This window comes from Lissotriton helveticus, chromosome 2_1 (genome assembly GCF_964261635.1).
Source record: "Lissotriton helveticus chromosome 2_1, aLisHel1.1, whole genome shotgun sequence".
NCBI lineage: Eukaryota > Metazoa > Chordata > Amphibia > Caudata > Salamandridae > Lissotriton > Lissotriton helveticus.
In genome coordinates this window covers 692824850-692848919 of record NC_136059.1, presented here as the reverse complement: position 1 = coordinate 692848919, position 24070 = coordinate 692824850, and the positions used below count along the sequence as shown (strand labels likewise).

Here is a 24070-nt window from a genome sequence, read left to right as displayed (position 1 = left end):
ACTGCGCTAAGATGGCCCCCAACCCTACGGGGCTGGCATCTACGGTGACTTCAGTCATGCGTCTGGGGTTGAAGTAGGAAAGGTTATCGGCTGACTCCACGGCCCTTTTGATCTCTGTGAATGCCTGCTCACACTGAGGAGTCCATTCGAAGGGCTGCCCTTGCTTGGTTAAAGTGCGGAGCGGGTGGCTGATGGTGACATAGTCCCGGATATACCGGGCGCAATAGCTAGCCATCCCCAGGAAGGATCTCAGATCACTGACGTCCTGAGGACACTTGGTGTTGTTCAGGGATGCCACTTTGTCCGGGTCTGGTTTCATTCCCGCTCCTGAGAAGATGTGACCGAAGAATTTTAGTGTAGATTGGTGAAATTCGCACTTGTCTCTGTTCAGGGTTAAGTTCGCGTCAAGCAGGGCATGACAGACGCGGTTAAGTGCAATATCGTGTTCACGGGTGTCTGAGCCATAGACTAAGATGTTATCGCTGTAATTGAGCGTGTTAGGGATGTTTTGGATGATTTGCCTGATAGCTTCTTGGAAAATTTCGGCAGCTGAAGACACACCAAAGCTTAGTCTCTTATATCGAAAGAGTCCCAAATGTGTAGCAAAAGTTGTGATGGGGCGTGACTGGGCGTCCAGTTCCAGCTGGTGATAGCCCTTGTTTAGGTCCAATTTTGAGAATACTTTGGCGCCGTTTAACGCCGAGATCATGTCACATAGAAGTGGCCCTGGATGGCGTTCACGTTCTATCGCAGTGTTGGGGATGCGCATGTCGACGCACAGTCTCACTTTGCTGGTGTTGCCCTTTTTCGGTACGACGACCACCGGCGAAACCCACGGGGTCGGACCGTCCGTGCGTTCAATGATGTCGGCAGACAGGAGGTCATTGATCTCTTCTTCGACAGCCCTTTGAAGGTGGAAAGGAACGCGCCGGGGGTGCTGAGCAACGGGCCTAATTTGTTTGTTGACATGTAGGTGTATCTGACGGTTTTTCAGCTTCCCTAACCCAATGAAAAGGCGAGGAAAACGATTGACGATGTTCTGGTCATCACAAACTTTGAAGAGGATCTCCACGAGACGAAGGCGCTCCGCAGTCGGCAGGCTGAGCAAGCAGTCAGCCTCGGGTCCTTTGATAACATGAATGACTGCATCGATGGTGACGTTGTCATGTGCAAGTGTAGTCGGGAACTTGCCAAGACATTGCAGGGGTTTCTTGGACATCCAGGTGTAGACGCGGACAGGTGCATGAGCAAGTGATGGTTTGGGGCGCATCCTCTCGTACTCGGTGACAGGGATGTAGTTCAGCGAAGCTCCGCTGTCCATCACGAATTTGGTGTCGTGATTCCCTACTTTGATGTGCAACCGAGGGTACTTTTTCAATTGATCTGGGTCTGCGATCATGTTGGCATAGTGCTTCGTGTATTCGGAGCCTCGAGATGAAGATCTGGAACTCCGGGACGGGGATCTGCGGTCCCATCGTGATCTGTACGACTCCCTGCTGGAATGGGGTGAGCTGGAGGACTCAGCGTCGGTGTCATTTACGGCTCTAACATGGTGCTTTCTCGTGTCCGATCGGGACGACCTCCCGGTTCCACTTCGCCTTTCTTTGTTGTATTCGCCACACATTGCTTCGAAATGGTTTGTGCGACCACACTTTCTGCACCGCTGGCCCATGGCAGGGCAGACATCCACGTGAGGGTAGTCATATCCGCACCTGAAACACCTCCGTGCCCTTTCAGGTTTCTTTTCTCTCCGGCCGGTTTCCCGCCTCCTATGATCTGAGCGTCTCGAGCGAGACGACGGTCGCGATGTCCATTGCTTGTCTCTCGAGCGTCTTCGCCCACCACCTCGGTCTTGAACTCGATGTGCCTGTTCATTGCTCACTTTGCGTCCCGATTCAATGGTGGCAGCATGCTCTTTAGCCTGATCGTAGACGCGAGTCAGTTCCTCAATGTCGTCCAGTTCTTGCGGCTTTCTCAGTAGTCGTCTCCTGAGGGATTCTGAGTGACACCCCTCTATGATCTGCGATTTTATGGCGGCGTCCGTTGAAAAATTGTCGAAGTCGCAGTGCCTCGATAGTCGCCGCAGTCGAGTGATGAAGGTGCTCATTGCCTCGTCTTTTCCTTGGCGCGCCTGATGGAAGGCATGGCGCTCGTAGTCCTCGTTCCTTTTATGGAGGAATCTTTTGTTCAGTGCGTCGCGCACTTTGTCATACGTTCCGGTGTCTGCGGCAGGTAGATCTTTGATTAGTTTGCTGATTTCGCGCCCAGCTAGATTTCGGAGAGCTATCAGCTTGTCTTTGTCGACAGTCACTTTGGATCCTTCGAGATAGTCCTCGAAGTCTTCGAGCCATTCCTGCCACTTTAGGCCCATGCTTCCACCCGTTGTTATGGTGACTGGTTCTGGGGCCCTCAAATGCGATCCTCCCGCAAAGAGGGGCTTGACGTCATCTCGCCGCGGTGATTGCGACATTGTGGGACACACAAGATGGTGTTGGAGACTTGTCGATGCTTGTTTGTACCTTTCTTGTCAGTCCTTGTTGTTTGTTCACGGCAATGCTTGTTTGTCTCATAGTGCCAATGCTTGTTTTATTAAGTTCGCCAATGCTTGTTGCTGAACTTGCTCGCCTGACCTTAAAATGGCCGCCTCCACTTTGCACAGGGAGGCTGTCCCAAGAGTTGCCTGACTCCAAGATGGCCGACGTAGCTATCTGCAGGCACTACTCTCACTCGACCCTGTTTCTGCCCACAGGACTCACCGGTAGTCGCTTCAAGGGTCCACGCACTCCAGATTCGGCTCCCTGTGGTCTTCGCCACCTTCAGGTGAGGTTGGGGTGGGCTCCCGCCTTGCTTTGCAGGGTCCCGCGTTTTTCCGGCGACAGCTTGCCGATGCTCACGCATTGGGCGTGAGATTTTCCGACGTCGGGCCGCACTCCCGGCTTAGATTTCACCGCGTCCGGCAGCACTTGCCAGGGGTCCTTCGTGGGGGCAGAAGGCCTTCCTGGGGCGACGTCCACCACCCCAAGGCACTCCTCTTTCACTCTTGGGGGTTGGCAGAGTCGGGGTGGGCTCTCGACTTCTGCATGCACAGGGCTCACCCGTTTTGCACGCTTCACGCGTGAGTCGCGCTTCGGCGCGAACAGCGTCTACTCCTCGAGCGATGCAGCGCTCGGTATTTCGGCTCCCTCTCGGGTCCCCCTCACCTGCGGGGAGGGATAGGGTCACCTGCTGCTGGTTTCTCCATCAGGCAGCAACCCTGCACGGCCGCGTTTTCTCTCCTTCGGCACAGCACGGGACAGGGCACTCTCGTGGGGTCTTGTGGGCTGCTTTCATGCAGATCCCACCCTCGTCGCCAGTTGTAGCATCCTGCTACAAGTAAGCACAAACACTGGTAGCATTCCAACTGGAGCTTTATTACATACATCCAGTGCCTTCCCTGTCCCTACTCTAACTGCCCTCATCCTGTCCCTACTCCGCCTCTTCCTGTCCCTGACCACCTAGCTCCTCCCACCCAGCTACTAGACTGCTAACACACAACAGCCTGGCCCGGCCCCTCCCTACACACGGTTGGCTCAGCCAGTCACTCAAAAAATAAAATGATAATAATATTGTTGTATTATCATTTTATTTTTTAACTGCTGGCTTTGAGCAGTGAGGCAACACTCCTCCTCCATTACAGAGGAGTTGCACCTGGTATATGGGGTGGAAACAGTGGCAGCTCTTTCCATCCCATCCAGTTTAATAGCCTCAACGATGATCCTACCCATACAATATAAAGTGGTGAGCTACTGACCTTTCATTTGTCTAATAGTTAATTGTCTGAGAAATATGAAGAATGCTATAGTATCTGTGGTACCCTGTCCAGGTCCATTAGACCACCACAGGCACTGTGAGGACAAATCAGAAACTGCTATGCTGTCACATTTCCCATCACAAAATTCAGATGGGTATCCTAAGAGGTAGCTGATGGACAAAGAAGCAGTAAACACCATGTATTGATCCCTCCACACCACATCAGGGCTTGGATAGGAGATTAGGATTATATGGGGAGTTTAACATGCTGTTCTGTGCCAATGCATGGTTATGGACTGCAGCTTCTGCTCCTCCATCTCTAAAGCCCACATAAAAAGATGATAATTCAGATACATTATGATGTACTGTCTCACGCTCCTAGATGCCTTGGTTACAAAATGATGAAGTAGAAATTCCTTTTATGTATATGAATAAAGTTGTTTTAGGCGTTAAGAAAATGGACATTCACATTAGATTGTGTAATGTGATCACTGGCATTGAGGAGAAATACAATTGCTATGATAAATTATGCTTCATAAAGGTTATTTTAGCTATGCTTCCAAATACTGAATGGTGTATTAATCCTGTAACATGAGAAGAGTATTGAAAGATTAGTATGTGAATTGACTATGAGGTAAACAAACTTTAATGGGTGTTTCTTACTTACATAATGTAGATGCAATTAATAGTTGACCTAAATGAAGAGCTAATAGGTTGTATTTCAATAATGGGAAATTCATATTTTAGCACAACCTCAGCACGTATAGGCTGCATTTCATAAAGTCCTAAAAATGTTCCTTCCTAGCATGAACTAATGAACTGAATAGTCTGAAGCCTATGATAACTTTTCGTAAAGTTTCTACTTATGCCCCAACACTCAATTAATCACTCTGACGTTTGTAGCTTACTTGATCGGACTTGCAACAAATGTGTTACTTCCTTGAGTACATGCTTGGGAAAGGACTGGCATAGGATGAGAGGTTGGCCTCGCCTTCTTCCTAGATGTCATAACCAATCGGATAATTAAAGACAGTGGTCTTTTGGAAAATGCAAATCAATGGATTACTTAATCTTCCGGATGTGTATACTTTTACCTACTACATAATCTCATCCTATCGAAATTGACCAATGGGACAAATTGGTCTGACCAAATTCGTTGATGTCAAGGGGTGTAACCATAAATCGATGGAGTATAATGGCCTAAATTGTGGAAGGGATGGACCTTTTGAACCCACCTTGTGGTACAGAGTAAGGGTGGGCGTAGTTCGCGAAGTAGCGATACGCGAAGCTACGCGAAGTGCACTTCGCACTACGCGAACTTCACGTAGCACTACGCGAGCTGCGTAGTAGCATGTTCGCACTGTGCAAAATGCGTTTTCAATGATTGCACAGTGTGGACAAGCATCCGGCACTGTGCAAGCATTGAAAACGGCATCTTGCACAGTGCGAGCTGTAGTTTTCTGCTGCTCGAGTAGATTATTACTCGAGCGGCAGCTTTCTCAACGCGAACAGGTAGTTTCTCATTGAGAGCGGTCGCGAGCATGCGCAACCACTCACAATGAGAAACCTGACCTCCTCGTGTTGAGAATCTCGCCGGATGTCATTTTGCTTGCTCGCGGTCGCGAACATGACGTTCAGGACCGCGAACAAGCAAAAAATGACCGCTGCACTACGCTACGCTGCATTACGCATGTTCGCACTGTGCTACGTGCAGCTCGCGTAGTGCGAAGTTGCGAAAACTTCGCAAACTCCGCGAGCGTAGCGTAGTGCTTCGCCCAGGGTTAGTACAGAGATTGATGATTTGGACTTCCAGAAACTAACGCGAATTGAGATGTATTACTGCGGTTGCTGCTGACTGGTATGCTTGCGTAAGTGGAACCTTTCTGGCTGGAAGGTTACCGACAACAGCTGTGGCATTGACGCTGCAGTACAGCCCGGGACGACAAACCTAGTCATGAACTGGAACCGGTCATTTGGCGATACCTGAACTTATATCTGTAGAGATTGTATGAGGGTTATATTCTTTAAAGACTCATTTCCTATGGTATAATCTCCCTCGACTGAGGAAGAAAATACTTTCCAAACTTGATTCTTATAGCTTTATTAATGCTTACTAAATCTCTATAAGGCGTGCATTAATTTGGCATGAGAATGTCTTAATATGCAATAAAGATACCAATCTGAGATAATTATTTTGCTGGTTCTGTTTCATTCATTGTGGTGGTCATTTTATCTGTTTCTAACAGCGCTAATCTAAACAGATTCTGCTCGGGCAATATCCTTTTGGTAATAAAATAAATGCTAACTGTGATGTTATTCTAGGTCCTCATATGATAATAGTTCATCCCCTACATATTCTAGTCCCTTTCAGCACAGAACAAGATCCATCGGAGGACCTAATGAGCCCGATGCCGTAGCTGAGGAAATTCTGGGAAAAATATGTTTGATGTAGAAATTTATTTAGGCCCAATATGTTTGCACTACAACAATGCACAGACATATTCATAGAATTGTAATCACTCAAATGAAAGGCAAAATTCTACCTCACGTGACATTTGCTATATCATTAATGTGGAACCCAATAGTTAAGACATGCTGCCCTTTTTGTAGTAAAGAGGAGGCATAAAGGAGTAACAGTCCCTTGACTAATCAAGCACTGAATAATAGACCTTTATATCTAAGGTCAGTTCTTTCAAAGACATATTTAACAACTTCAGTCTAACCTAATTGCTGAATTTTTCTGCACTGTCTATTGAAGGCTTCACTTGTGAAGACAAGTAAGAAAATAGTTTTCTTGATGCAATTCTTCAAAAGATTTGCATTATTGGGCTCTAAAATGACTGCTTACTTCACAAATGTAATTATTGAGTAATGGGGCTTACAGTGTTAAGGGATAATTTAAACTCATTTCACCTGACCACTAAACACTATCAGACCTCAATAGGGGGGCACTCAGCAGATAAGGGCTACTGGGCCTCAACAGTAGTGTCTTTCACTAGTGTCCTGACCTTCTATGGCTCTGCAAACTTGACCAAGCACAACCCTTGGGGAAAGGATGTAGCCTTGCGGCTAGAGCGGTCAACCTCGGACCTGGGGAACCGGGTTCGCGTCTCAGCAATGACGTTCAACATCTTGTGATTCTGGGCAAATCACTTAATCTCTCTGTGCCTAATAAAAATAAATGTGTACATCTGTAACAAAACTGGTGCTCGTGTAAAGCACTCTGATACACGATGTATCTGGTGTAGTTCGCGCTATATAAAATAAAAAAATAAAAAAGAACCCTTTCTGCACCTGACTGTCATAGTAGTGAGGGTGAGCATTCACAATCTTAACAGAATAGCACTCTGGGGACAAGACCTCAGAACTCACCAGTCAACCTACAGACGTAAACACTAAATGCCCAGCCCAGTACATGTATTTATTATATAAAAGAAAGTATTTTAATCACACAGTAGAACTAAGTACAAATCTAATTCATGAATATTGCTTGCTACTTCTAATCAGGACTTCCCTCTCCCGCCATGAGTCCCTCACCCCTCCTCTACTTAATGTTCGATTCCCACATGAGTGTGCCTATTTGCTGTAGTCTCCCACCTATCTCTAGCACAGGCCTGAATTAGAATCAGGTACAGATAATGCTCCCCAAAGGTTTAAATGTGCAGTCAGTCTCTTTCTTCTTCCCCTTTGTGGTTGTGGGCAGCATTAGTCTCAAGACATTGTGCTTTCTTCAGCCCAATATGGTTCTCTGTTCCGACCACAGGTTGGGACCCGTGATACTTACTCCTTGTTGTTTTTACATGCAAGAGTGAAGGTTGAGAGCAGCCCAGGTTTTTAGCAAGCATGGCTTCTCAGCGGAACAGACCATCTCAGCAAGCTTTGGTGTAGTGATCTAGGGGACTTTGGCATTTGCAGCCCTCTTTCAGACCTATGCAGGCAGATCCTATGGCAAGGCAGTGGTGGCCTTCATCCAGGCTAGTGCAGACGATTCCTACAGCAAAGTAGTTGCAAACTTTCTCCAAGCTGATACGTTTGCACCTGTGTGCTCCTTGAAGTTGCAACCTTTTTAGGCTAATCACCTCTCCCTCAACAGTGTGACGGCTTCCCAAGCTGTCAGATGCACTAGCTCCAAATCAAGGCCTACAGGACATCATGAGTTCAAAGTGATCTTTTGGGCACAGTTCTTGACAGGACCTGTGGGGGTAGTCCTTGAGTCTCACTTGCAGCATGGAAAGTGCTTAATTTGAGCTGATAGTTGCAGGTGGGGCGCGCTAGCACTCCTTTTGGGGACCAGCACTAATTTTTCTCTAACAGCCTTTGATCCAGAGCGCAAGAGAGAAAAACACAAAAGGGGGGAAGGAAAAAGGTAGAGAAATGCAGAACAACTGTGACAAATGGAGAAAGCAGGGATAAAAAAGAACCCACAAGACTGAGATAAAGTGTCTGGCGGTGGATCAATGATGCATTAGGTGGAATTAAGACTACACAGCCTTGAGATTCAGCACCCCATTAATCGAAATAATTAATTGCAGGTTTCTGAACAAAACTATGGGCAACAGTACTTATTGTTTTTACAAATCAAGCACTGAGGATGGGTCTCCCATTCAGCATTCTCCCAGACAGTACATTTTCTTTGGGTGTTCCCCACATTAGAAACATGCAGCGCTTCTCCTCTTTGAACATCTCTCCTTCTGCAGGGACAGTCACACCCCACCCCCCTTGCAACAGGTAGGCAGGCTTCTATCCATTAGGCAGACACTCAGATCCTCCAGTAGAAAGTGCAGACTCAATTGATGCCTGTCACGTCTGGGAGACTAGCTGTCAGGCAGACACTAGCCCTGCCTGGTCACACAGCAGTCTTACAATCCACTGAAGAGCACTCATTTCTTTGATAATGAGGAACTTAAAACTAGAACAAAGTGGGAATGTTTGTCTGCCAAGTTTAAACACATTTTCTAGACAGGGAATGTGGATCTATTGTCCCTGGCTTCAGAACCAGTTTGGGATGGGTCTCTTTCAAATGCAATATTTGAGGCTGCATTCCAGGCACATTAATTTTCTCACAGCGGGTAGCATTAGGCACTGACACACACTTCATTGGCAAAATAAAGCTTAAGGTTTCTGCACCTGGCTTTTAGTAACCTTCCTGAAGCAGTAATCAGAGAAAGAGAAAATGGCAGGCCTGATCTACAAACCTTTTCATCTTGAACAACAGAAACTACAATCCCACACTTCAAGGGTCACCTGCAACATCTTTGTCGAAATCTAGCTGATTACTACTCCTGAAATACAAATACATTTCCTTCTGTGGGATACCAAGATCTAAGAAGTTGTGCAGAGATTACCCGAGATCTGAAAAGGAAGTAGGAGACTGATTGCATAAGGTGTGACCTGAACCACTTGCTAAAGCCTGTTCTGCAATTTTCGGCTTGTTAGCATTATCTAGGAATAGTTTTGCATGCATATTTTCCATTTAGTGACAGAGGAAAATGTTGTCTACAAAGGGAAAGGAGGTTTTCAGCAAAATATAATTATACCTTTAGCAGTCTTCATTAAAAATAAAAAAAATTGTCATTGGTTCTCTGACAGAACTTCTTCAGCAACTAAGGGCGTTGGAAGTGAGCCCCGAATTGATCAACTTTGTCAGGGCCCACTGACCTAGTAGAACTAACATGTTTAATGGTGTTCTTCATGGCAGGCAGAGGTGTTTCTCTAAATGGGCAAATTCAAAACTTAGACTGGCAGAATGCTCCCTCTCTCCATAAAGTTTGCCCTAGTAGATATGCGCTGGAAAACGAAAATCCAAACACATATGAGGAGCATCAATATTTGATTTATTCAACAGAATAGATAATATTTGTCTGATCCGTGTTTTGCTATAACTATAAGCAATTGCTTTTCCATGGCAAAATCAAAACTGCAAAACAAACAAGATGATGGATGGAATGCTGCACAATGGCAAAACATTCACCCCCCCGTCACAGATCTGGGTTTAATCTATCGTTATTATGCTCACCAAGCCACCCCAGTTCAGACATGGCCATATGCAAATCAGTCTTGACCCTGTGCCTCATGGTAACAGTCCAGCCCGAATTGCCAAGCCATGTCTTCCCTGGACCGGACTCAAGCATCCTAGGACCGGTTTCTGGCTATCAGCCATCTTCAGCCAGGATAGCTTGACTCCAGTGGCGCAGTGAGCACGGGACCCATGTCTGGGCATACCCTTCCCACATAGGGTGAACAGCAAAACAAACACGATGATGGACGGAATGCTGCACAATAGCAAAACATTCACCCCTAGTCACAAATCTGGGTTTAATCCATCGTTACTTTGCTCACCAAGCCACCCCAGTTCAGACATGGCCATATGCAAATCAGCCTTGACCCTGTGTCTCATGGGAACAGTCCAGCCCAAACTGTCAAGCCATGTCTTCCCTAGATCGGAATCAAGCATCCTAGAACCGGTTTCTGGCTACCAGCCATCTTCAGCCAGGATAGCTTGACTCCAGTGGCGCAGTGAGCACGGGACCCACGTCTGGGCATACCCTTCCCACATAGGGTGAAAAGCAAAACAAACAAGATGATGGACGGAATGCTGCACAATGGCAAAACATTCACCCCTAGTCACAGATCTGGGTTTAATCCATTGTTATTTTGCTCACCAAGCCACCCCAGTTCAGACATGGCCATATGCAAATCAGTCTTGACCCTGTGCCTCATGGGAACAGTCCAGCCCGAACTGCCAAGCCACGTCTTCCCTGGACCGGAATCAAGCATCATAGGACCGGTTTCTAGCTATCAGCTGTCTTCAGCCAGGATAGCTTGACTCCAGTGGTGCAGTGAGCACGGGACCCACGTCTGGGCATACCCTTCCCACATAGGGTGAACAGCAGAACAAACAAGATGATGGACGGAATGCTGCACAATGGCAAAACATTCACCCCCAGTCACAGATCTGGGTTTAATCCATCATTATTTTGCTCACCAAGCCACCCCAGTTCAGACATGGCCATATGAAAATCAGTCTTGACCCTGTGCCTCATGGGAACAGTCCAGCCCGAACTGCCAAGCCATGTCTTCCCTGGATCGGAATCAAGCATCCTAGGACCGGATTCTGGCTTTCAGCCGTCTTCAGCCAGGATAGCTTGACTCCAGTGGTGCAGTGAGCACGGCACCCACGTCTGGGAATACCCTTCCCACATAGGGTGAACAGCAAAACAAACAAGATGGTGGACGTTCGGACTGGACTGTTCCCATGGGGCACTGGGTCAAGACTGATTTGCGTATGGCTGGGTTCAAACTGGAATGGCATGGTGAGCAAAAAAAACGATGGATTTAGGTCCAGATCTCTGTACTGGGGTGAATGTATGACATTTTTCTGCATTCTGTCCATCAACTGTTGTTTTTGCATTTGTCACTCCGAGTGGGACGGGTATGCTCAGATGTGATTCCCGTGCTCTCCATGCCACTGGAATCAAGCTATCCTGGCTGGTGAGGGCTGAAAGCCCAAACCGGTCCTAGGATGCTTGTTTCCAGTCCAGGGAGGACCTGGCTTGGCAGTTCGGGCTGGACTGTTCCCATGGGGCACAGGGTCAAGAGTGGTATGCATATGGCTGGGTTCAAAGTGGAATGGCATGGTGAGCAAAAAAGCGATGGATTTAGGCCCAGATCTCTGTACTGGGGTGAATGTATGACATTGTTGTGCATTCTGTCCATCAACTGTTGTTTTTGCATTTGTCACCCCGAGTGGGACGGGTATGCTCAGACGTGAGTCCCGGGCTCTCCATGCCACTGGAATCAAGCAATCCTGGCTGATGAGGGCTAAAAGCCCGAAACCGGTCCTAGGATGCTTGTTTCCAGTCTAGGGAGGACCTGGCTTGGCAGTTCGGGCTGGACTGTTCCCATGGGGCACAGGGTCAAGACTGATTTGCATAGGACTGGGTTAAAACTGGAATGGCATGGTGAGCAAAAAAACGATGGCTTTAGGCCCAGATCTCTGTACTGAGGTGAATATATGACATTGTTCTGCATTCTGTCAATCAACTGTTGTTTTTGCAAAATTAAAACTGCTTCAGTCCATACAGATACAGAATCAAAAGCACAATACAATACATTTGAATAATACATATATACGTATTTGAATTTAAAATCAATTGATTCAATATTGTCAAAAAGAATAACTTATGATTTAATCTGCATGCATAAAAATATATAATCCTAGGCATCTCAAGAAAGATGTACCATGAAATCCTATCACAATAGTAATTTTCTTATGTGTAGAAATGCCACACACACACACACGTTCACAACAATCACTTACAAATACACAAGCATTCATACATACATGCACAAAACATGCAAATAACTCATAAAACTTTCCTTCACTGTAGAGAGGGAAGTCTCAGAGGTCCTAGGAGGGCTGGGACTGCTGCCTTCCCTGATTGGTGACCTAAGGCTTCCTAAAGAGACCTGAGGTCAGCCAATCAGGGAAGGCAGCAGGCCCTACTCATCACAGATTGGGATGGGGTCACTGAGGCTGTTGACCCCGCCACACTCAGTGATGAGCTGTAACTGATTGACATTCGGCTCTGGGCACTCCAGGGCTTAAAACTGAAATGCCGGGGTTCGAGGCGATCAGTGACACTCCCCCTCATCACAAGGAGGAGGATCTCAAGACACTTTTGCCAGGCTGAGGTGGTCACGCCCAAAGGGATGTGAGAGCTTCAGCCAGGCAAAGTTCAGCTCAGGCAGCCAGGAGCCTGCGCACTTAGTGCATGTTTAGCTCCTGGCTGCCTGACCTCAACAAGAAGAGTATCTGTCAGGCTGACTTTGTTGACAGACTCTCTTCTTGCTGGGAAAAAAGTGGGGGGCGTGGCTCCACTGGCCCATATGGACGAGGCACTGCTGATGTCAAGTCACCATGACTTGCTAGTTCAATAACTTTTTACCATGGTTTCACCCAAGAGTTTTATGTATTATAAGTCTTTACTTTTTTTTTTTTAAAACACACTTTCTTAAGACCTCCTAATTTTTCACACATATTTTCGGTTTGCCTCGATCCATTCATCTTTTTAACCCTGCAAACTAGTTATGTCCATACAATAACCGTTATAATAGTTAGGACTTGACTGCAAATTATTCACTGATAAAAGAATTGTAGTAGATATGTTATCATATTTTTCATTTATCAGGTTCTGAATGACCTGAACTTTATTTCCATTTCTGTAATGAATCGTTGTCTTTTATTACTGATACCGATTTTGTCTTTAGAGAAGTCTTGTTCCTGGCTTAATGCTACAGTCTGACATGATTTTTAATTTTAAGGAACTCTATATCATCATTATGTAGACAATCTGAGCATGCCTTCAGCCTGATGTCTGGAATGAAAGATTTTCTAGTGCATGGCAGAGGAATACAAATTGTAAAATTAGTTAACATAAAACAGTTTAATATCATTAATCAATTATGTAAAGAAATGTAAGCTTTGCCAGAGGCTTCTTCATGAGTAGAAAATCATTTAGAAAATACTATGAATCATAGCAGATTGCCAGTACGTCGCTTTCCGCACTTTTTTAAGACTGAATTACATGTAAAAAAATCTACTGTTACAAAATGTTTAGCAATACTCTGTGCCAGAGGTAAGTACATGAGATGCGTGCTTTTTTATTGCTTTCTTGCACTTGTATTTGTAATACTGCATTTATGCCTGGAATTAAATTACCAGGACACAAATGCAATCAATAAACTGGACTGGATGAGCTGCTCTCCCCTGTAATGGGACATCTGTATGGCTCACTGACATCACCCTGGAACTATCTCTACACCCCACATAGTAGTTCATATTGTGACTTGTTGTAAACCACAATGTGAACCTTATTGCACATCACTTATAAGTCTCTACTGCACAACAGCCCTGTGCGCCCTGTGCCCATATGTATACATGTATGTATCTAAGTTAGGGACAGTTATAGGACAACTAAGTTGCAAGGCAACAGAGCACTGTACCATGGTGGGGTACAAAAGGGTTTACACAGGCAGTAAGAAGAGAGTGGTAGGGAGTAAGAGACCTTTGCAAGTAGGCCAAAGAAGGCAACCATAGGCACAGAAGAGGAGAGGTAGTTTGCAGATAAAGACATCCTTCATGGATGCCAACAACAAGATTACACAAGGTCATTACATAGTGTTCACCTGATACATAACATCCATAGTCCCTATGCATAACATCCAGCGACCCACTAGCGCACAGCCCCTCCCCTACCCTGATGCATGACACCCAGGGCCAGAGTTTTAAAAAAAAAGGCAGAAGTATGCACCCACATATTTAGTGGGGAAAATATTTCGGCCCATAGATACACCTCTTTCGCCACACCCCTCCATTTTCGCACTCCTCAGTTCGCCTACTCACCCTGAAAATAATGCACCTCTGTTGCTGGCGGAAGTAAATATCCCACCTTTTTCAGGTTAGAAAATGGACAGTGACTGAGTCTTTCAGTCTGTCCCAAGGGGTTCATTAGGGCTACATGCTTTACCCTCTGCTGTTTTTATTGTATATTAATGGGTTAGAAGCAGTGTTGATCAAGAAGGGCGGAGATATGCCCTAGGGTAAGAATAAGGGGATGCACATATTATTAGACGTGGACGATGCTATTCTGTTAGTAAGAACCTTGAATGGGTTAAACGTTTGTTGTATGCCTTTGTTGATATCATGTCCCAGTGAAATTTAGAAACAAATCTTACAAACACCTTTGTCATGGCCCACCACCCTACAAACCTTAGGTCTTACTGTTGGGCCATCTAAGGCAAAGCAATCTCAAAAACTCATGAGTTCCCATATTTGGGAGTATCCTTTGACTCACCGGGCTCACTGAAGCCGTGTCTGGCCAAGAGAACATCAAAAACCTATAATAACACCCCACTTGTATAAGTGTCCAACATGAAGTGTTTACACATATTCTCCTATGGTTCAGGAGTCTGGGGCTATAAAAATGTCAGGGTCTACAGGCTGAGGAAAATAGGGTTTTAGGCATATTTTAGGCCTCCTAGTCAGCTGCCCTGCTTATGCTATTCACGAGGAGATAACAGTCGCCTTTGTTGAAGCTTATAAATAATTTGGTCCCTTTATTGGTATCATGCTCGATCTGGTGTAATCCGCATGCTACATTAAGCAGGGAGGTTATCGATGACTGCCTATCCTGCACCCGGGGTCTTTGGATCCCATGGCTCTCCTACCTCAACAGGTCTGCACCAAAGTAGGTAGACCTTCGACCTTTTTAAATCCCAGGGATTTTAGAGTGAAAGAGAAACATTGGTTGAAAATACATTTTCTGGCCCTTCAGCAGTAGGAAAGGGAGGCAGTGGAATGAACAAAATTAACCAATGTTGTACATGCTATGGTACCAGTGGCGGCTGGCACGAATCGGGGGTGGCAGGTCGGGGGGAAAGGATAAAAAGAAGATTTCCCTTACCTCCTCGCCACGTCGCTCATCCTCGTCCCTCTGCTCCAGCTGTAACAGGAAGCACCCAGGCACTAAGCCAATCACAATGCTGCAATGCAGCGTTGTGATTGGTCTGAGCTCCATTGTTCGGCGCTCTAGTGGGGAATGTGAGCCTGGGCATGTTCTCCCTCCAGGCTGTAATGCAGCTTGGGTGGAGAACATGCAAAGTGCGCATGAATGTTTGGCTGGCCCAAGATGGCTGGCAAACATTCATTCGCACTTACAGAGTGCCCACCAGTTCTTCCCCTGCTCCTTTGCCAGCAGAGCAGCCCCGCCCGCAAAACGGCTGCAGCAGGAAAAAATTCAATGATAATAATATTTAGTTATTATTTTATTTTTCTTTATTTACACTGCTAAAAAGCATTGGGGCAACGCTCCCCCGCCTTAGAGTAGGAGCTGCCACTATATGATAAAGAACACAATGGGTCCGGAGCCATATTTGAAAATGTTTTTTAATACTTGGGGCCGGATCTTGTTGACCAGATTTAGATTCAGGACTATTAGAAGCCACTTATGTTGCCCTTTAGGCTAATTTGACCTTTGGGCCATCATGATATGTCTCACTAGTAAGTGCCCTGTACAAAATCTGTTGTATTTTACTCTTTTTTAGCAAATGTTATCTATCGTCCTCACACTAAAATATTTGTAATTCCTGTTTTGAGGAGTGTCAGCCTGGTTAATTGCAAGCTTGCTGTTTCTTTAACAGCTTAGCCCTCCTCTAATGTGTTTTAGTGTTTGTTCTTTTCTAAAATCTGCTCGGCATTATGGGAAAATGCTCACGTTTTAAACTCTGGTTGAACCCCTGGCACCTTCACTTAATGACTTATGAAATTCTGGTACCGTACATACTGATGGATTGATGTATGTTTTTATTACGTACACACTTTTATTTCACTTTTAATATTTTCTATGTGCTTTTGTGATTATTTTCTATTGATCGGATACAGTTATATATCTACGGCTCCATCTTTCATTGCACCACCTTGGGAACAGCAGTTTCTTTTGTAGTAGTTTTCATACTCTGTCTGAGCATGGTGCTCCTGATTAGGGGGTGGTTATGTACAGACGAGGATCATGTGCCTACTAAAGTAATCATGTAGACGTCAGTCTTACTGAATCAAAAAGACATGCCCCATTAGGCAATATAGCATCACTCCAACAACCAAAAAAGGAGACAATTGCATTAAATATCAGCTAGCACTCTGCGACCATATTTACAGTGTGAAACCTTCAAGTACATGTATAAAATGATTAAAATCAGGGCACATTCAAATTATAAATCAATGTCAGCATGAAGACAGTGGTGTTCAGTAACTGCAAAATATCAGAAGATTTGTGTCAATAAAATATCAGAAATATTTCAGAGAAAATACACAACAGAACAACAGACTTTTTAACACCTGCTTGAATTGAAGGACTGTTGTTTGAAAAGCTTTCAAGGAATAGTCCAGGAGAGATTTGTTTGCATTATTCTAACGAGGGATGAAAAGACAATGGAAATTTAGAAATGTTTATTAGTGGGTCTTGGCGAAATGAGAGTAATTTGGGGCAAATATGCCTACCCCAGAGCATGGAAAGAGAACACGAGGGGCTGCTGCTGCTGCTCTTCGTGCTCGGTTGCATTTAGTGCAACATGCATCCTTAGGTCCATTTTGGACTCGAGGGTGCATTTTGCGCTAAGAAAATAGCGCTAAATGCAGGGGTATACTGCACAGTTGCAGGTAAGCTCATGTATTTTTGCTGTAATTCCATGTATTTACACTTAAGCAAATTGCGCAACTTTCAACCTCTTCTATTCATTAGCATACGCAGAGAAATATTTAATTACCACCCCGAGTAAAGCAACATCTGGTGTTGTACTCAACATTACACTTAGAAAATTACTTTCTAAAGCTTTGAGGGTGAAGGAATGTGGCAGCGGGCCCACCATGCCAAGCTGGTGTGGATGAATCGCTGTCTCTAAGGAGAGTTCTGGAAATGATGCCCCATTAACAGGACAAACATGGCTCTGATGTGCTGGGAGCTTACTCTGAGTCCATGGGCAATTTCACAACACGTTTCTGTGCTGGCTTCAATGGCGGCCCCAGTCAGAAGAGACACTGATGCAAATGATGCAGGCAGGCCTGTAGGCCCTAGGCAGACCTTCAGCTCTCCAGCAGAAAGTGCAGACTTCATATGATAATCACTCCCCCCTGGGAGGCTGGCTGTCGGCTATGGGAAACAACCTTTACAACGCAACTTTTACAATGCACTACCATTACAACGAAACTTTTACAATGCAACATCCATTACATCGCATGCCATTACAACGCAACCATTACAACGCATGACACTACAACGCATGTCATTACAACACAGTCATTACAACGCATACCATTACAACGCATACCATCACAACGCATAGTACCCTTACACTATCCAACACTTACCCTACTGTTGCACCCCCTGGAGTTAGAATAGTAATTTTTACCCCTGCACTATCCAACACTTACCCTACTGTTGCACCCCCTGGAGTTAGAATAGTAATTTTTACCCCTACACTATCCAATACTTACCATACATGCAATGTAATGGTATGCGTTGTAATGGTATGCATTGTAAAGGTAGTATGCGTTGTAATGGAATGCTTTGTAAAGGTAGCTTTTAAAAATTTGTTGTAATGGCATGCGTTGTAAAAAATGCGTTGTAAAGGTATGCGTTGTAAAAGTATGAGTTGTAATGTCATACATCCGTCCGCTATTAGCCCTGATCACACTGCAGCCCCAGTATTCTGTAGAGTACACCCTTCCATGGTCATGCAGAACTTGGAATCTGAACAAAGTGCGGTGGTTCAGATTCCATGTTTGTACTAGACCCAGGCAAAATTTAAATTATACAGAGTAATCTGCTTAATCTACATAATTTCAGGAATTTTGCTTCATGAAATTGATTGAATTACATCTTTACAACACGTCATGTAATTACGCCTCCATTAACAGCACAATTACAGTGCAGGAAGAACCAGAACATAGGTAGATGTTGTTTCCAGCACTTATGTTTGTGAGCCTGAAATGCATTTCTGCTTCATCATATCAAAAATGGGCGCGTGGATGCATTTCTCATAAAACGTAGCACTAAATGCCATTTGCATTTGACATTATTATGCATAATATTGATTATTTTTCCGGATTTTGCATTAGCCTCCTATCTTTTGGACTCTTGTGCAGTGCTCTACGAAAGTGTTTATTTGCTGGCCTGCATGTGCTATCAAACCACAAGGGGGCATTATCGACCCTGGGCCTTTGGGGGTTACAAAAGTGCAGTCCTGATTGAGAAACCAAATTGAACATAGGCCTCAACACCTTTAAGGCGCCCCTGCTTGTGATTAAAAAATGCAGCATATCAGAACCAAATGATTAGAGCAGAGTTTACGTAACAATCATCCATATTTGCGCACGCCAGACCAGCCTCCTCCAAATGACACTGGTGGAGATATTCCCACCTCCCGCTGGTAGTTTATCTGTGCTTTCATCAGGTCTCCATAGAGTAATGGACAGGGGATTGTGATCACTAAAGCTGCAGGGCTGGATCAACCTGTTCATGATCTGGTTCACTAAGTACCATTGTAACAAAGACATAGTCAATAATTGATGCACACTCCCCCTCCCCCCCCACACACACAACCCCAGTGTAGGTGGCAACAGTACAGCACGAGGGAGAAACCATCTCTTTGGAATTGCAGCGATCATAGTTCACCCACTGAGAGTGGAGCACATGGCCCCTGCAACCCATACCTTATACCGTGCCATCATTACATACAACCTCAACCATATTAACCTCAGCAATCAAGGTGATGTTCCCTAGTTTTATATTAAACTCTCCTACCAAAATCAAATTCAACACTCTGCCCATATCAGCATATTTGGGATCAGCTTTGCCAACGAAAATACGGAACATCCTTAACTGTAAAATTGTCATTATATAAATGAACATCAGCAACACTAAAATTAATTTTCCAGCTCACATACCAGACTTGAATTAGGCCACTGTTATGGGAAATGGGAGATCTAGCGCAATCCAAAGTGGCCTTAAACCATGCAGTGAGTTGGCCCTAGCTCGACCTGCATTAGAGGGAGCAGCGGGGACAGAATAGCAAATACAACCTTTAAAAAATACATCAGTGGCTGCCCAAGTTTCCTGTAAGAGAACAGCATTGTACAATGTAATAAATTCCAACCAATTATCTAGCCCCATTTTAGCAAAAATACCATCAATATTCCAACTCTATAATTAAATTGAGTTAGAAATAGAGATTACCGTTGTGGAAAGAGTTAGAGATGAGCATGAGCCCTGAGACACAAAAGCCCCATCATATGCAGCTGTCTTGGTACCCTCGCTTGCAATTGGCTCCTTCGGGATGGAGAGATTCGGATTGTATTGTAGGGCTGCACAAAAGTGCAAGGCATGTTTTACAACCAAACCCCTGCCATCACCCATTACCTGGTAGATCTAAAAGAACAGAATATCGATTTTGGATTGGAACTTGACTGCATAGTGGATGGCAAACAGGGGGGCTCCAGAGGAGCCGCTGTGGCATCCTACTTGAGAAGTGTGGCTCAATGGTTAGAGCGGCAGACCCTGATGCAGAGGTCTGGCCCGGGACCAGAGTTCAATTCCTGCCTCGGCTGGTCTCGGCGGATCTTGGGCTCATAATTCCCCGGACCTGATTTCTCGCCTCGGTGCCTACTCTAAGCATGGGTCCCACGCTGCAACTCTGGGCAATAGCTTGCTTAGTCTCCACAACGGCCCCCAACAGCGCTAGGGATGCCTGGTTGCACCCTGGGGATGCCCAGGAGTGGACATTTCACGGGGAAAAACCAGGAAGGGTTCCCTAGCGGTATGAGTACAGCGCCAGGACACTCCGAAGTATCAGTGCGCTTTACAAATTCGCCTACATTTACATTTACTTCTTTCCCTAATGCATTGTGTGGACCTTTGAACCCCTCCTCCCTAGGTATTCTACTGATGTGGCATGTCGTCCTGATGATGCTCTGTGTAGAATGTTTTAGTTCAAAAGGGAGAGAAGATTGCCAAGGAGTGGAGTTGTCGTAAGGAGCCTGGGGTGAAAGATGTAACTTGAATAAACGACCTTTATTTCATCTGATGCCTGTGCCCTCATCTTTACACTGGTCTATGGTGTCTGTAGAAATAATCCAATGGGAAAATCTTCACCTCAAAAACTATAGTCAGACCTAAAAGTGAGGCTTGTAGCAAATCAGTTGCAATAGGCGGATTTCTAAGGTTAACACCAATGCAATCTCCCTGCATGGAGCAGTAGTTTCAAACAACCCTCTAACTTTCACTGCAGGTGGCAGAACTGTCTGACTTCACATGGGTGGGAGCTGGACTTCCCCTACCCTGCAGACGGGTGCTGTGTACCTGGGTTCCAAGGACCCTTTCACCTTTTAAAAAGTGTCCTCCTGGGGGCACAGTAACTGTGCACTAATATCGAGGTTGTCATTTACAAATGTGCCTCTGCAGAGTGAGTTTGACCTGCGCACACATTGGCAATACTGAGGGGCCGAAAGGCAACAGCGAATAAGGGAATATACTTATGACGTTGCATGTATGATGCCAATGCTAAAATGGTCCTTAGTAATGTGGTCCAGTGTAAGCATCCGCTGCTCTGAAAGGGTCGAGAACCCTAGCAGTTCCCACACAATGAGTGGCAAGCATTAGCACAGGTGAGCTGCCCAGAGCTCTGATTTTGACATGAGGCCCTGGCAACAGAGGCAGAGAAGGAACTACATGGTTCCACGGTAAACACCCGAAATCTGTTGGCTGAGCCTAACTGCAATGAACAGCCCATCCAGTCGCAGCTGCTCCAGCTAATCAGCAGTAGGGTGGAGTGGGGGTAGAGGGGTGTTTGTGAAGGAAGACGAGGAAGGAGAAAATACAAATAAAAATGTTTTACTTACCTGCCGACCAGCTGGCTGGCTGCCGCCTCTCTTCCGCCCTCTTCCTGGCTTTTCTTGGAGCAGGAAGCAGGATAGGCTCCCCTAAGCCAATCACAATACTGCAATGTAGCATGTTGTGATTGGTCTGAGTTCCGTGGTTAGTGCTCAGATGGGGAATGGAAGCCTGGGCATGTTCTCCACCCAGGCTGTAAAGCACCCTGGCTGGAGAACATGCAAAGTGCGCATGAATGTTTGGCCGGCCCCAGAGGAGCCCCATGACTCTCACCCCTTCAAACTTACTTAACCACTTATAAGTCAGTTAAACATGAGTAACTTACTAGGCCTATTCTCAAACATGTGTAAATGCATGCATATCTATATATAAAAAATAAACTTATGTTTGGAAATGTTTATGCCTATAATTCACTTGCACACGTTTTCAGACATGGCAAGAAATCTAGAATCTGAGGTAATTAAATATAGAGCTACAGTAAATCGAATTATTCAATCAACATTTTTTTATGATCAGTTATAAAGGACAATCTCCCATCTGAGTCTTCTGTAGATGTATTATTGATAATTCCAAGAAAAAATACTTCAAATTCAGTCATTCCGTCATAAAAGCAGTCAATGCATGTTTCAGGGAAGAATCCGCTTCATCAGGGCCACATTATGTAAAACAGCGATGATCTCCCTTTTCAGCCCACAAACTCATTGACTCATAATAGAGTAACAATGCAAATCCTAGTTCTTGAACATTAGTTCTTACTAACTAAAAATTATGGTTGATACCATGATAGGGATTCTTTGCGGTTGACTGCAGCACACCAGTGTTTCTAGATCATGGCGAAAACTGCTTTCAGACATATACATAGTACATCGCCACAAGTCAGGTGGTTGGACTGTCAAAGAGTGTGCTGAGGCTTTAAAGTAAAAAAAAAAAAGATTATTTAAAACATAGGTATTTTGCTCGGTGCCGTTTAAATCCGTATTCTTTTTGAGAATACGCAGCCTTCCTAAAAAATTCACATAGGGGACTACACATTGAAAGCAAGTAAAGATTACACGAGTTACTTAGACCTGCACTTGGTATTAATTTGCACCTCTTCTTCATGGTACCAAAAAGCTAAGCATCCCTTTGTCCTCAGTCTTTGCAGTCAGTTGTCAGATTGTTGACAGCCTTAATGCCATCGTTCCTGCGATGGCAAGAATCCATGTAAATGGTGGATGGCTACAACATTAAAATGTAAATGTTGTTTATGACTGCTGTATGCTTATAATCAGAGTTCATAAATTAGTGATTATGGTCAGATTATGATGGGAGTGACTTTCATGATGGACTTACTTGTCAGGTTGGTAGTACTGGACCAGTTGCATTGAATTCTCTCGCGACATTTTTGGTGGTTGTGATAGTTATCTAAAATAAAGATCACAGATGATTTACTTTCAATAATAGATCTCCACATACATTTATTAAACATTTAGGGCCCAATATTTTACAGGTGGAAATGGCAATTTTTGTGTGTACTTTTTTCACATGCAGTCCCCTGAGATAAGTGACAATTGTATTTATTATATGGAAATACTAATAACAATACTGATCTTAGAGGTTTAACCTACTGATCAATTTCTTCTTTTCCATAAACTTAATTTATGCTTTCTTGTCTATCAGCCTATTTGATAATTTAAGAAGTTGTGATTTTTTTACTTTTCTCGCATAGATCAAAATTTCCTGCAGCAGATATTCTTATGGTTGCCTAGACTCAGTTATTACTTTAAAAAAATCAAAAATTATTACAATTCTTTTATTTTTAATAAAGAAATGAGTGTTCAAAAAGCCTACATTTACATTTGAATATGCAACGATTTCTATAAAAAAGTATGTCAATTTCACCACAAAGCTTAGTGAATGGAGGCAAAGTGACCACAAGGGTTTGAGATAAGGCACGTATCAGATGGGAGGAGAACTGGGAATGCTTAGACTAAGAGGGAAAATCGGATGATAAGAGACATAGTGGAATCTATATTAGTCTTTTGGTATTCTATGGAGAACATTCATTTGGGGAAAATGTATCACATATATATGTGATGGTGTGACCATTAATATGTCATAAAACCACTAAAGGAAACTGGATGACGTTTCCTTAATTTTCATGGATTTATGGAGTTTGTTATGGACCAGTGTGAACACTTGGTTCAGCACCTAGATGCAAAGATAACACCTAGGAGTAGTAGAGATAGCCTAGGATTATCATACGATTCGTTTCCCGGCATATGATTTGTGTAACTTGTCATGAGCAAGGAATACTGAATGGGTAACTTATTATTAAGATACTGTGGCATGATTCTTCAGTCAATTTAGATTCAGATGCTCAGGGAACTGCTTGATACCACATCCTTACATAACTCAGACCAAGGCAGTGGCAGAAGCAGAGAAAGTATCCTAGTTTATACACATAGCATTCATATGCTTATCTTACGTTGATGTTTTATAGATCACAAGCAAACAGATGCATGTTAATGCACTGGTTATGCTGTTTTGGCTAGAGGCAGTGTAGCCAAAAGTCTTTGCACTTTTTACACCAAATTTTCACTTTCACGTCCCCAGGTTAGGGTGGGCCTTAGCGTGTCCATACCGCCGGGGTTTAGTTCACTTATGGTCCTGACGAATGCCTGGTAAATTTACACCATACACGGCAGAAACATGTTGACCCACCTATAAGTAAAAGGAAGCAGCCAAACAATCTATTTGGCTTTTTTCCTACACATTGTTTTTAATATGTCTAATTGATCAACCAATACATATTTTTTGATACAACTTAGACATTTTAAAATCTAATCACCATCACC

General features: G+C 44.5%; 1 protein-coding gene across 1 annotated transcript in view; it reads right to left on the bottom strand.

The window, feature by feature from the left end:
• FAM81B (family with sequence similarity 81 member B) overlaps positions 1–24070 on the bottom strand; it is a 563148-nt gene that overhangs the window by 498092 nt on the left and 40986 nt on the right. Inside the window, exon 2 of the mRNA XM_078675398.1 lies at positions 22566–22637. Within this exon, the coding sequence (XP_078531524.1) occupies positions 22566–22615 (50 nt within the window). The 5' untranslated portion in view covers positions 22616–22637. The remainder of the gene's footprint in view (positions 1–22565; positions 22638–24070) is intronic.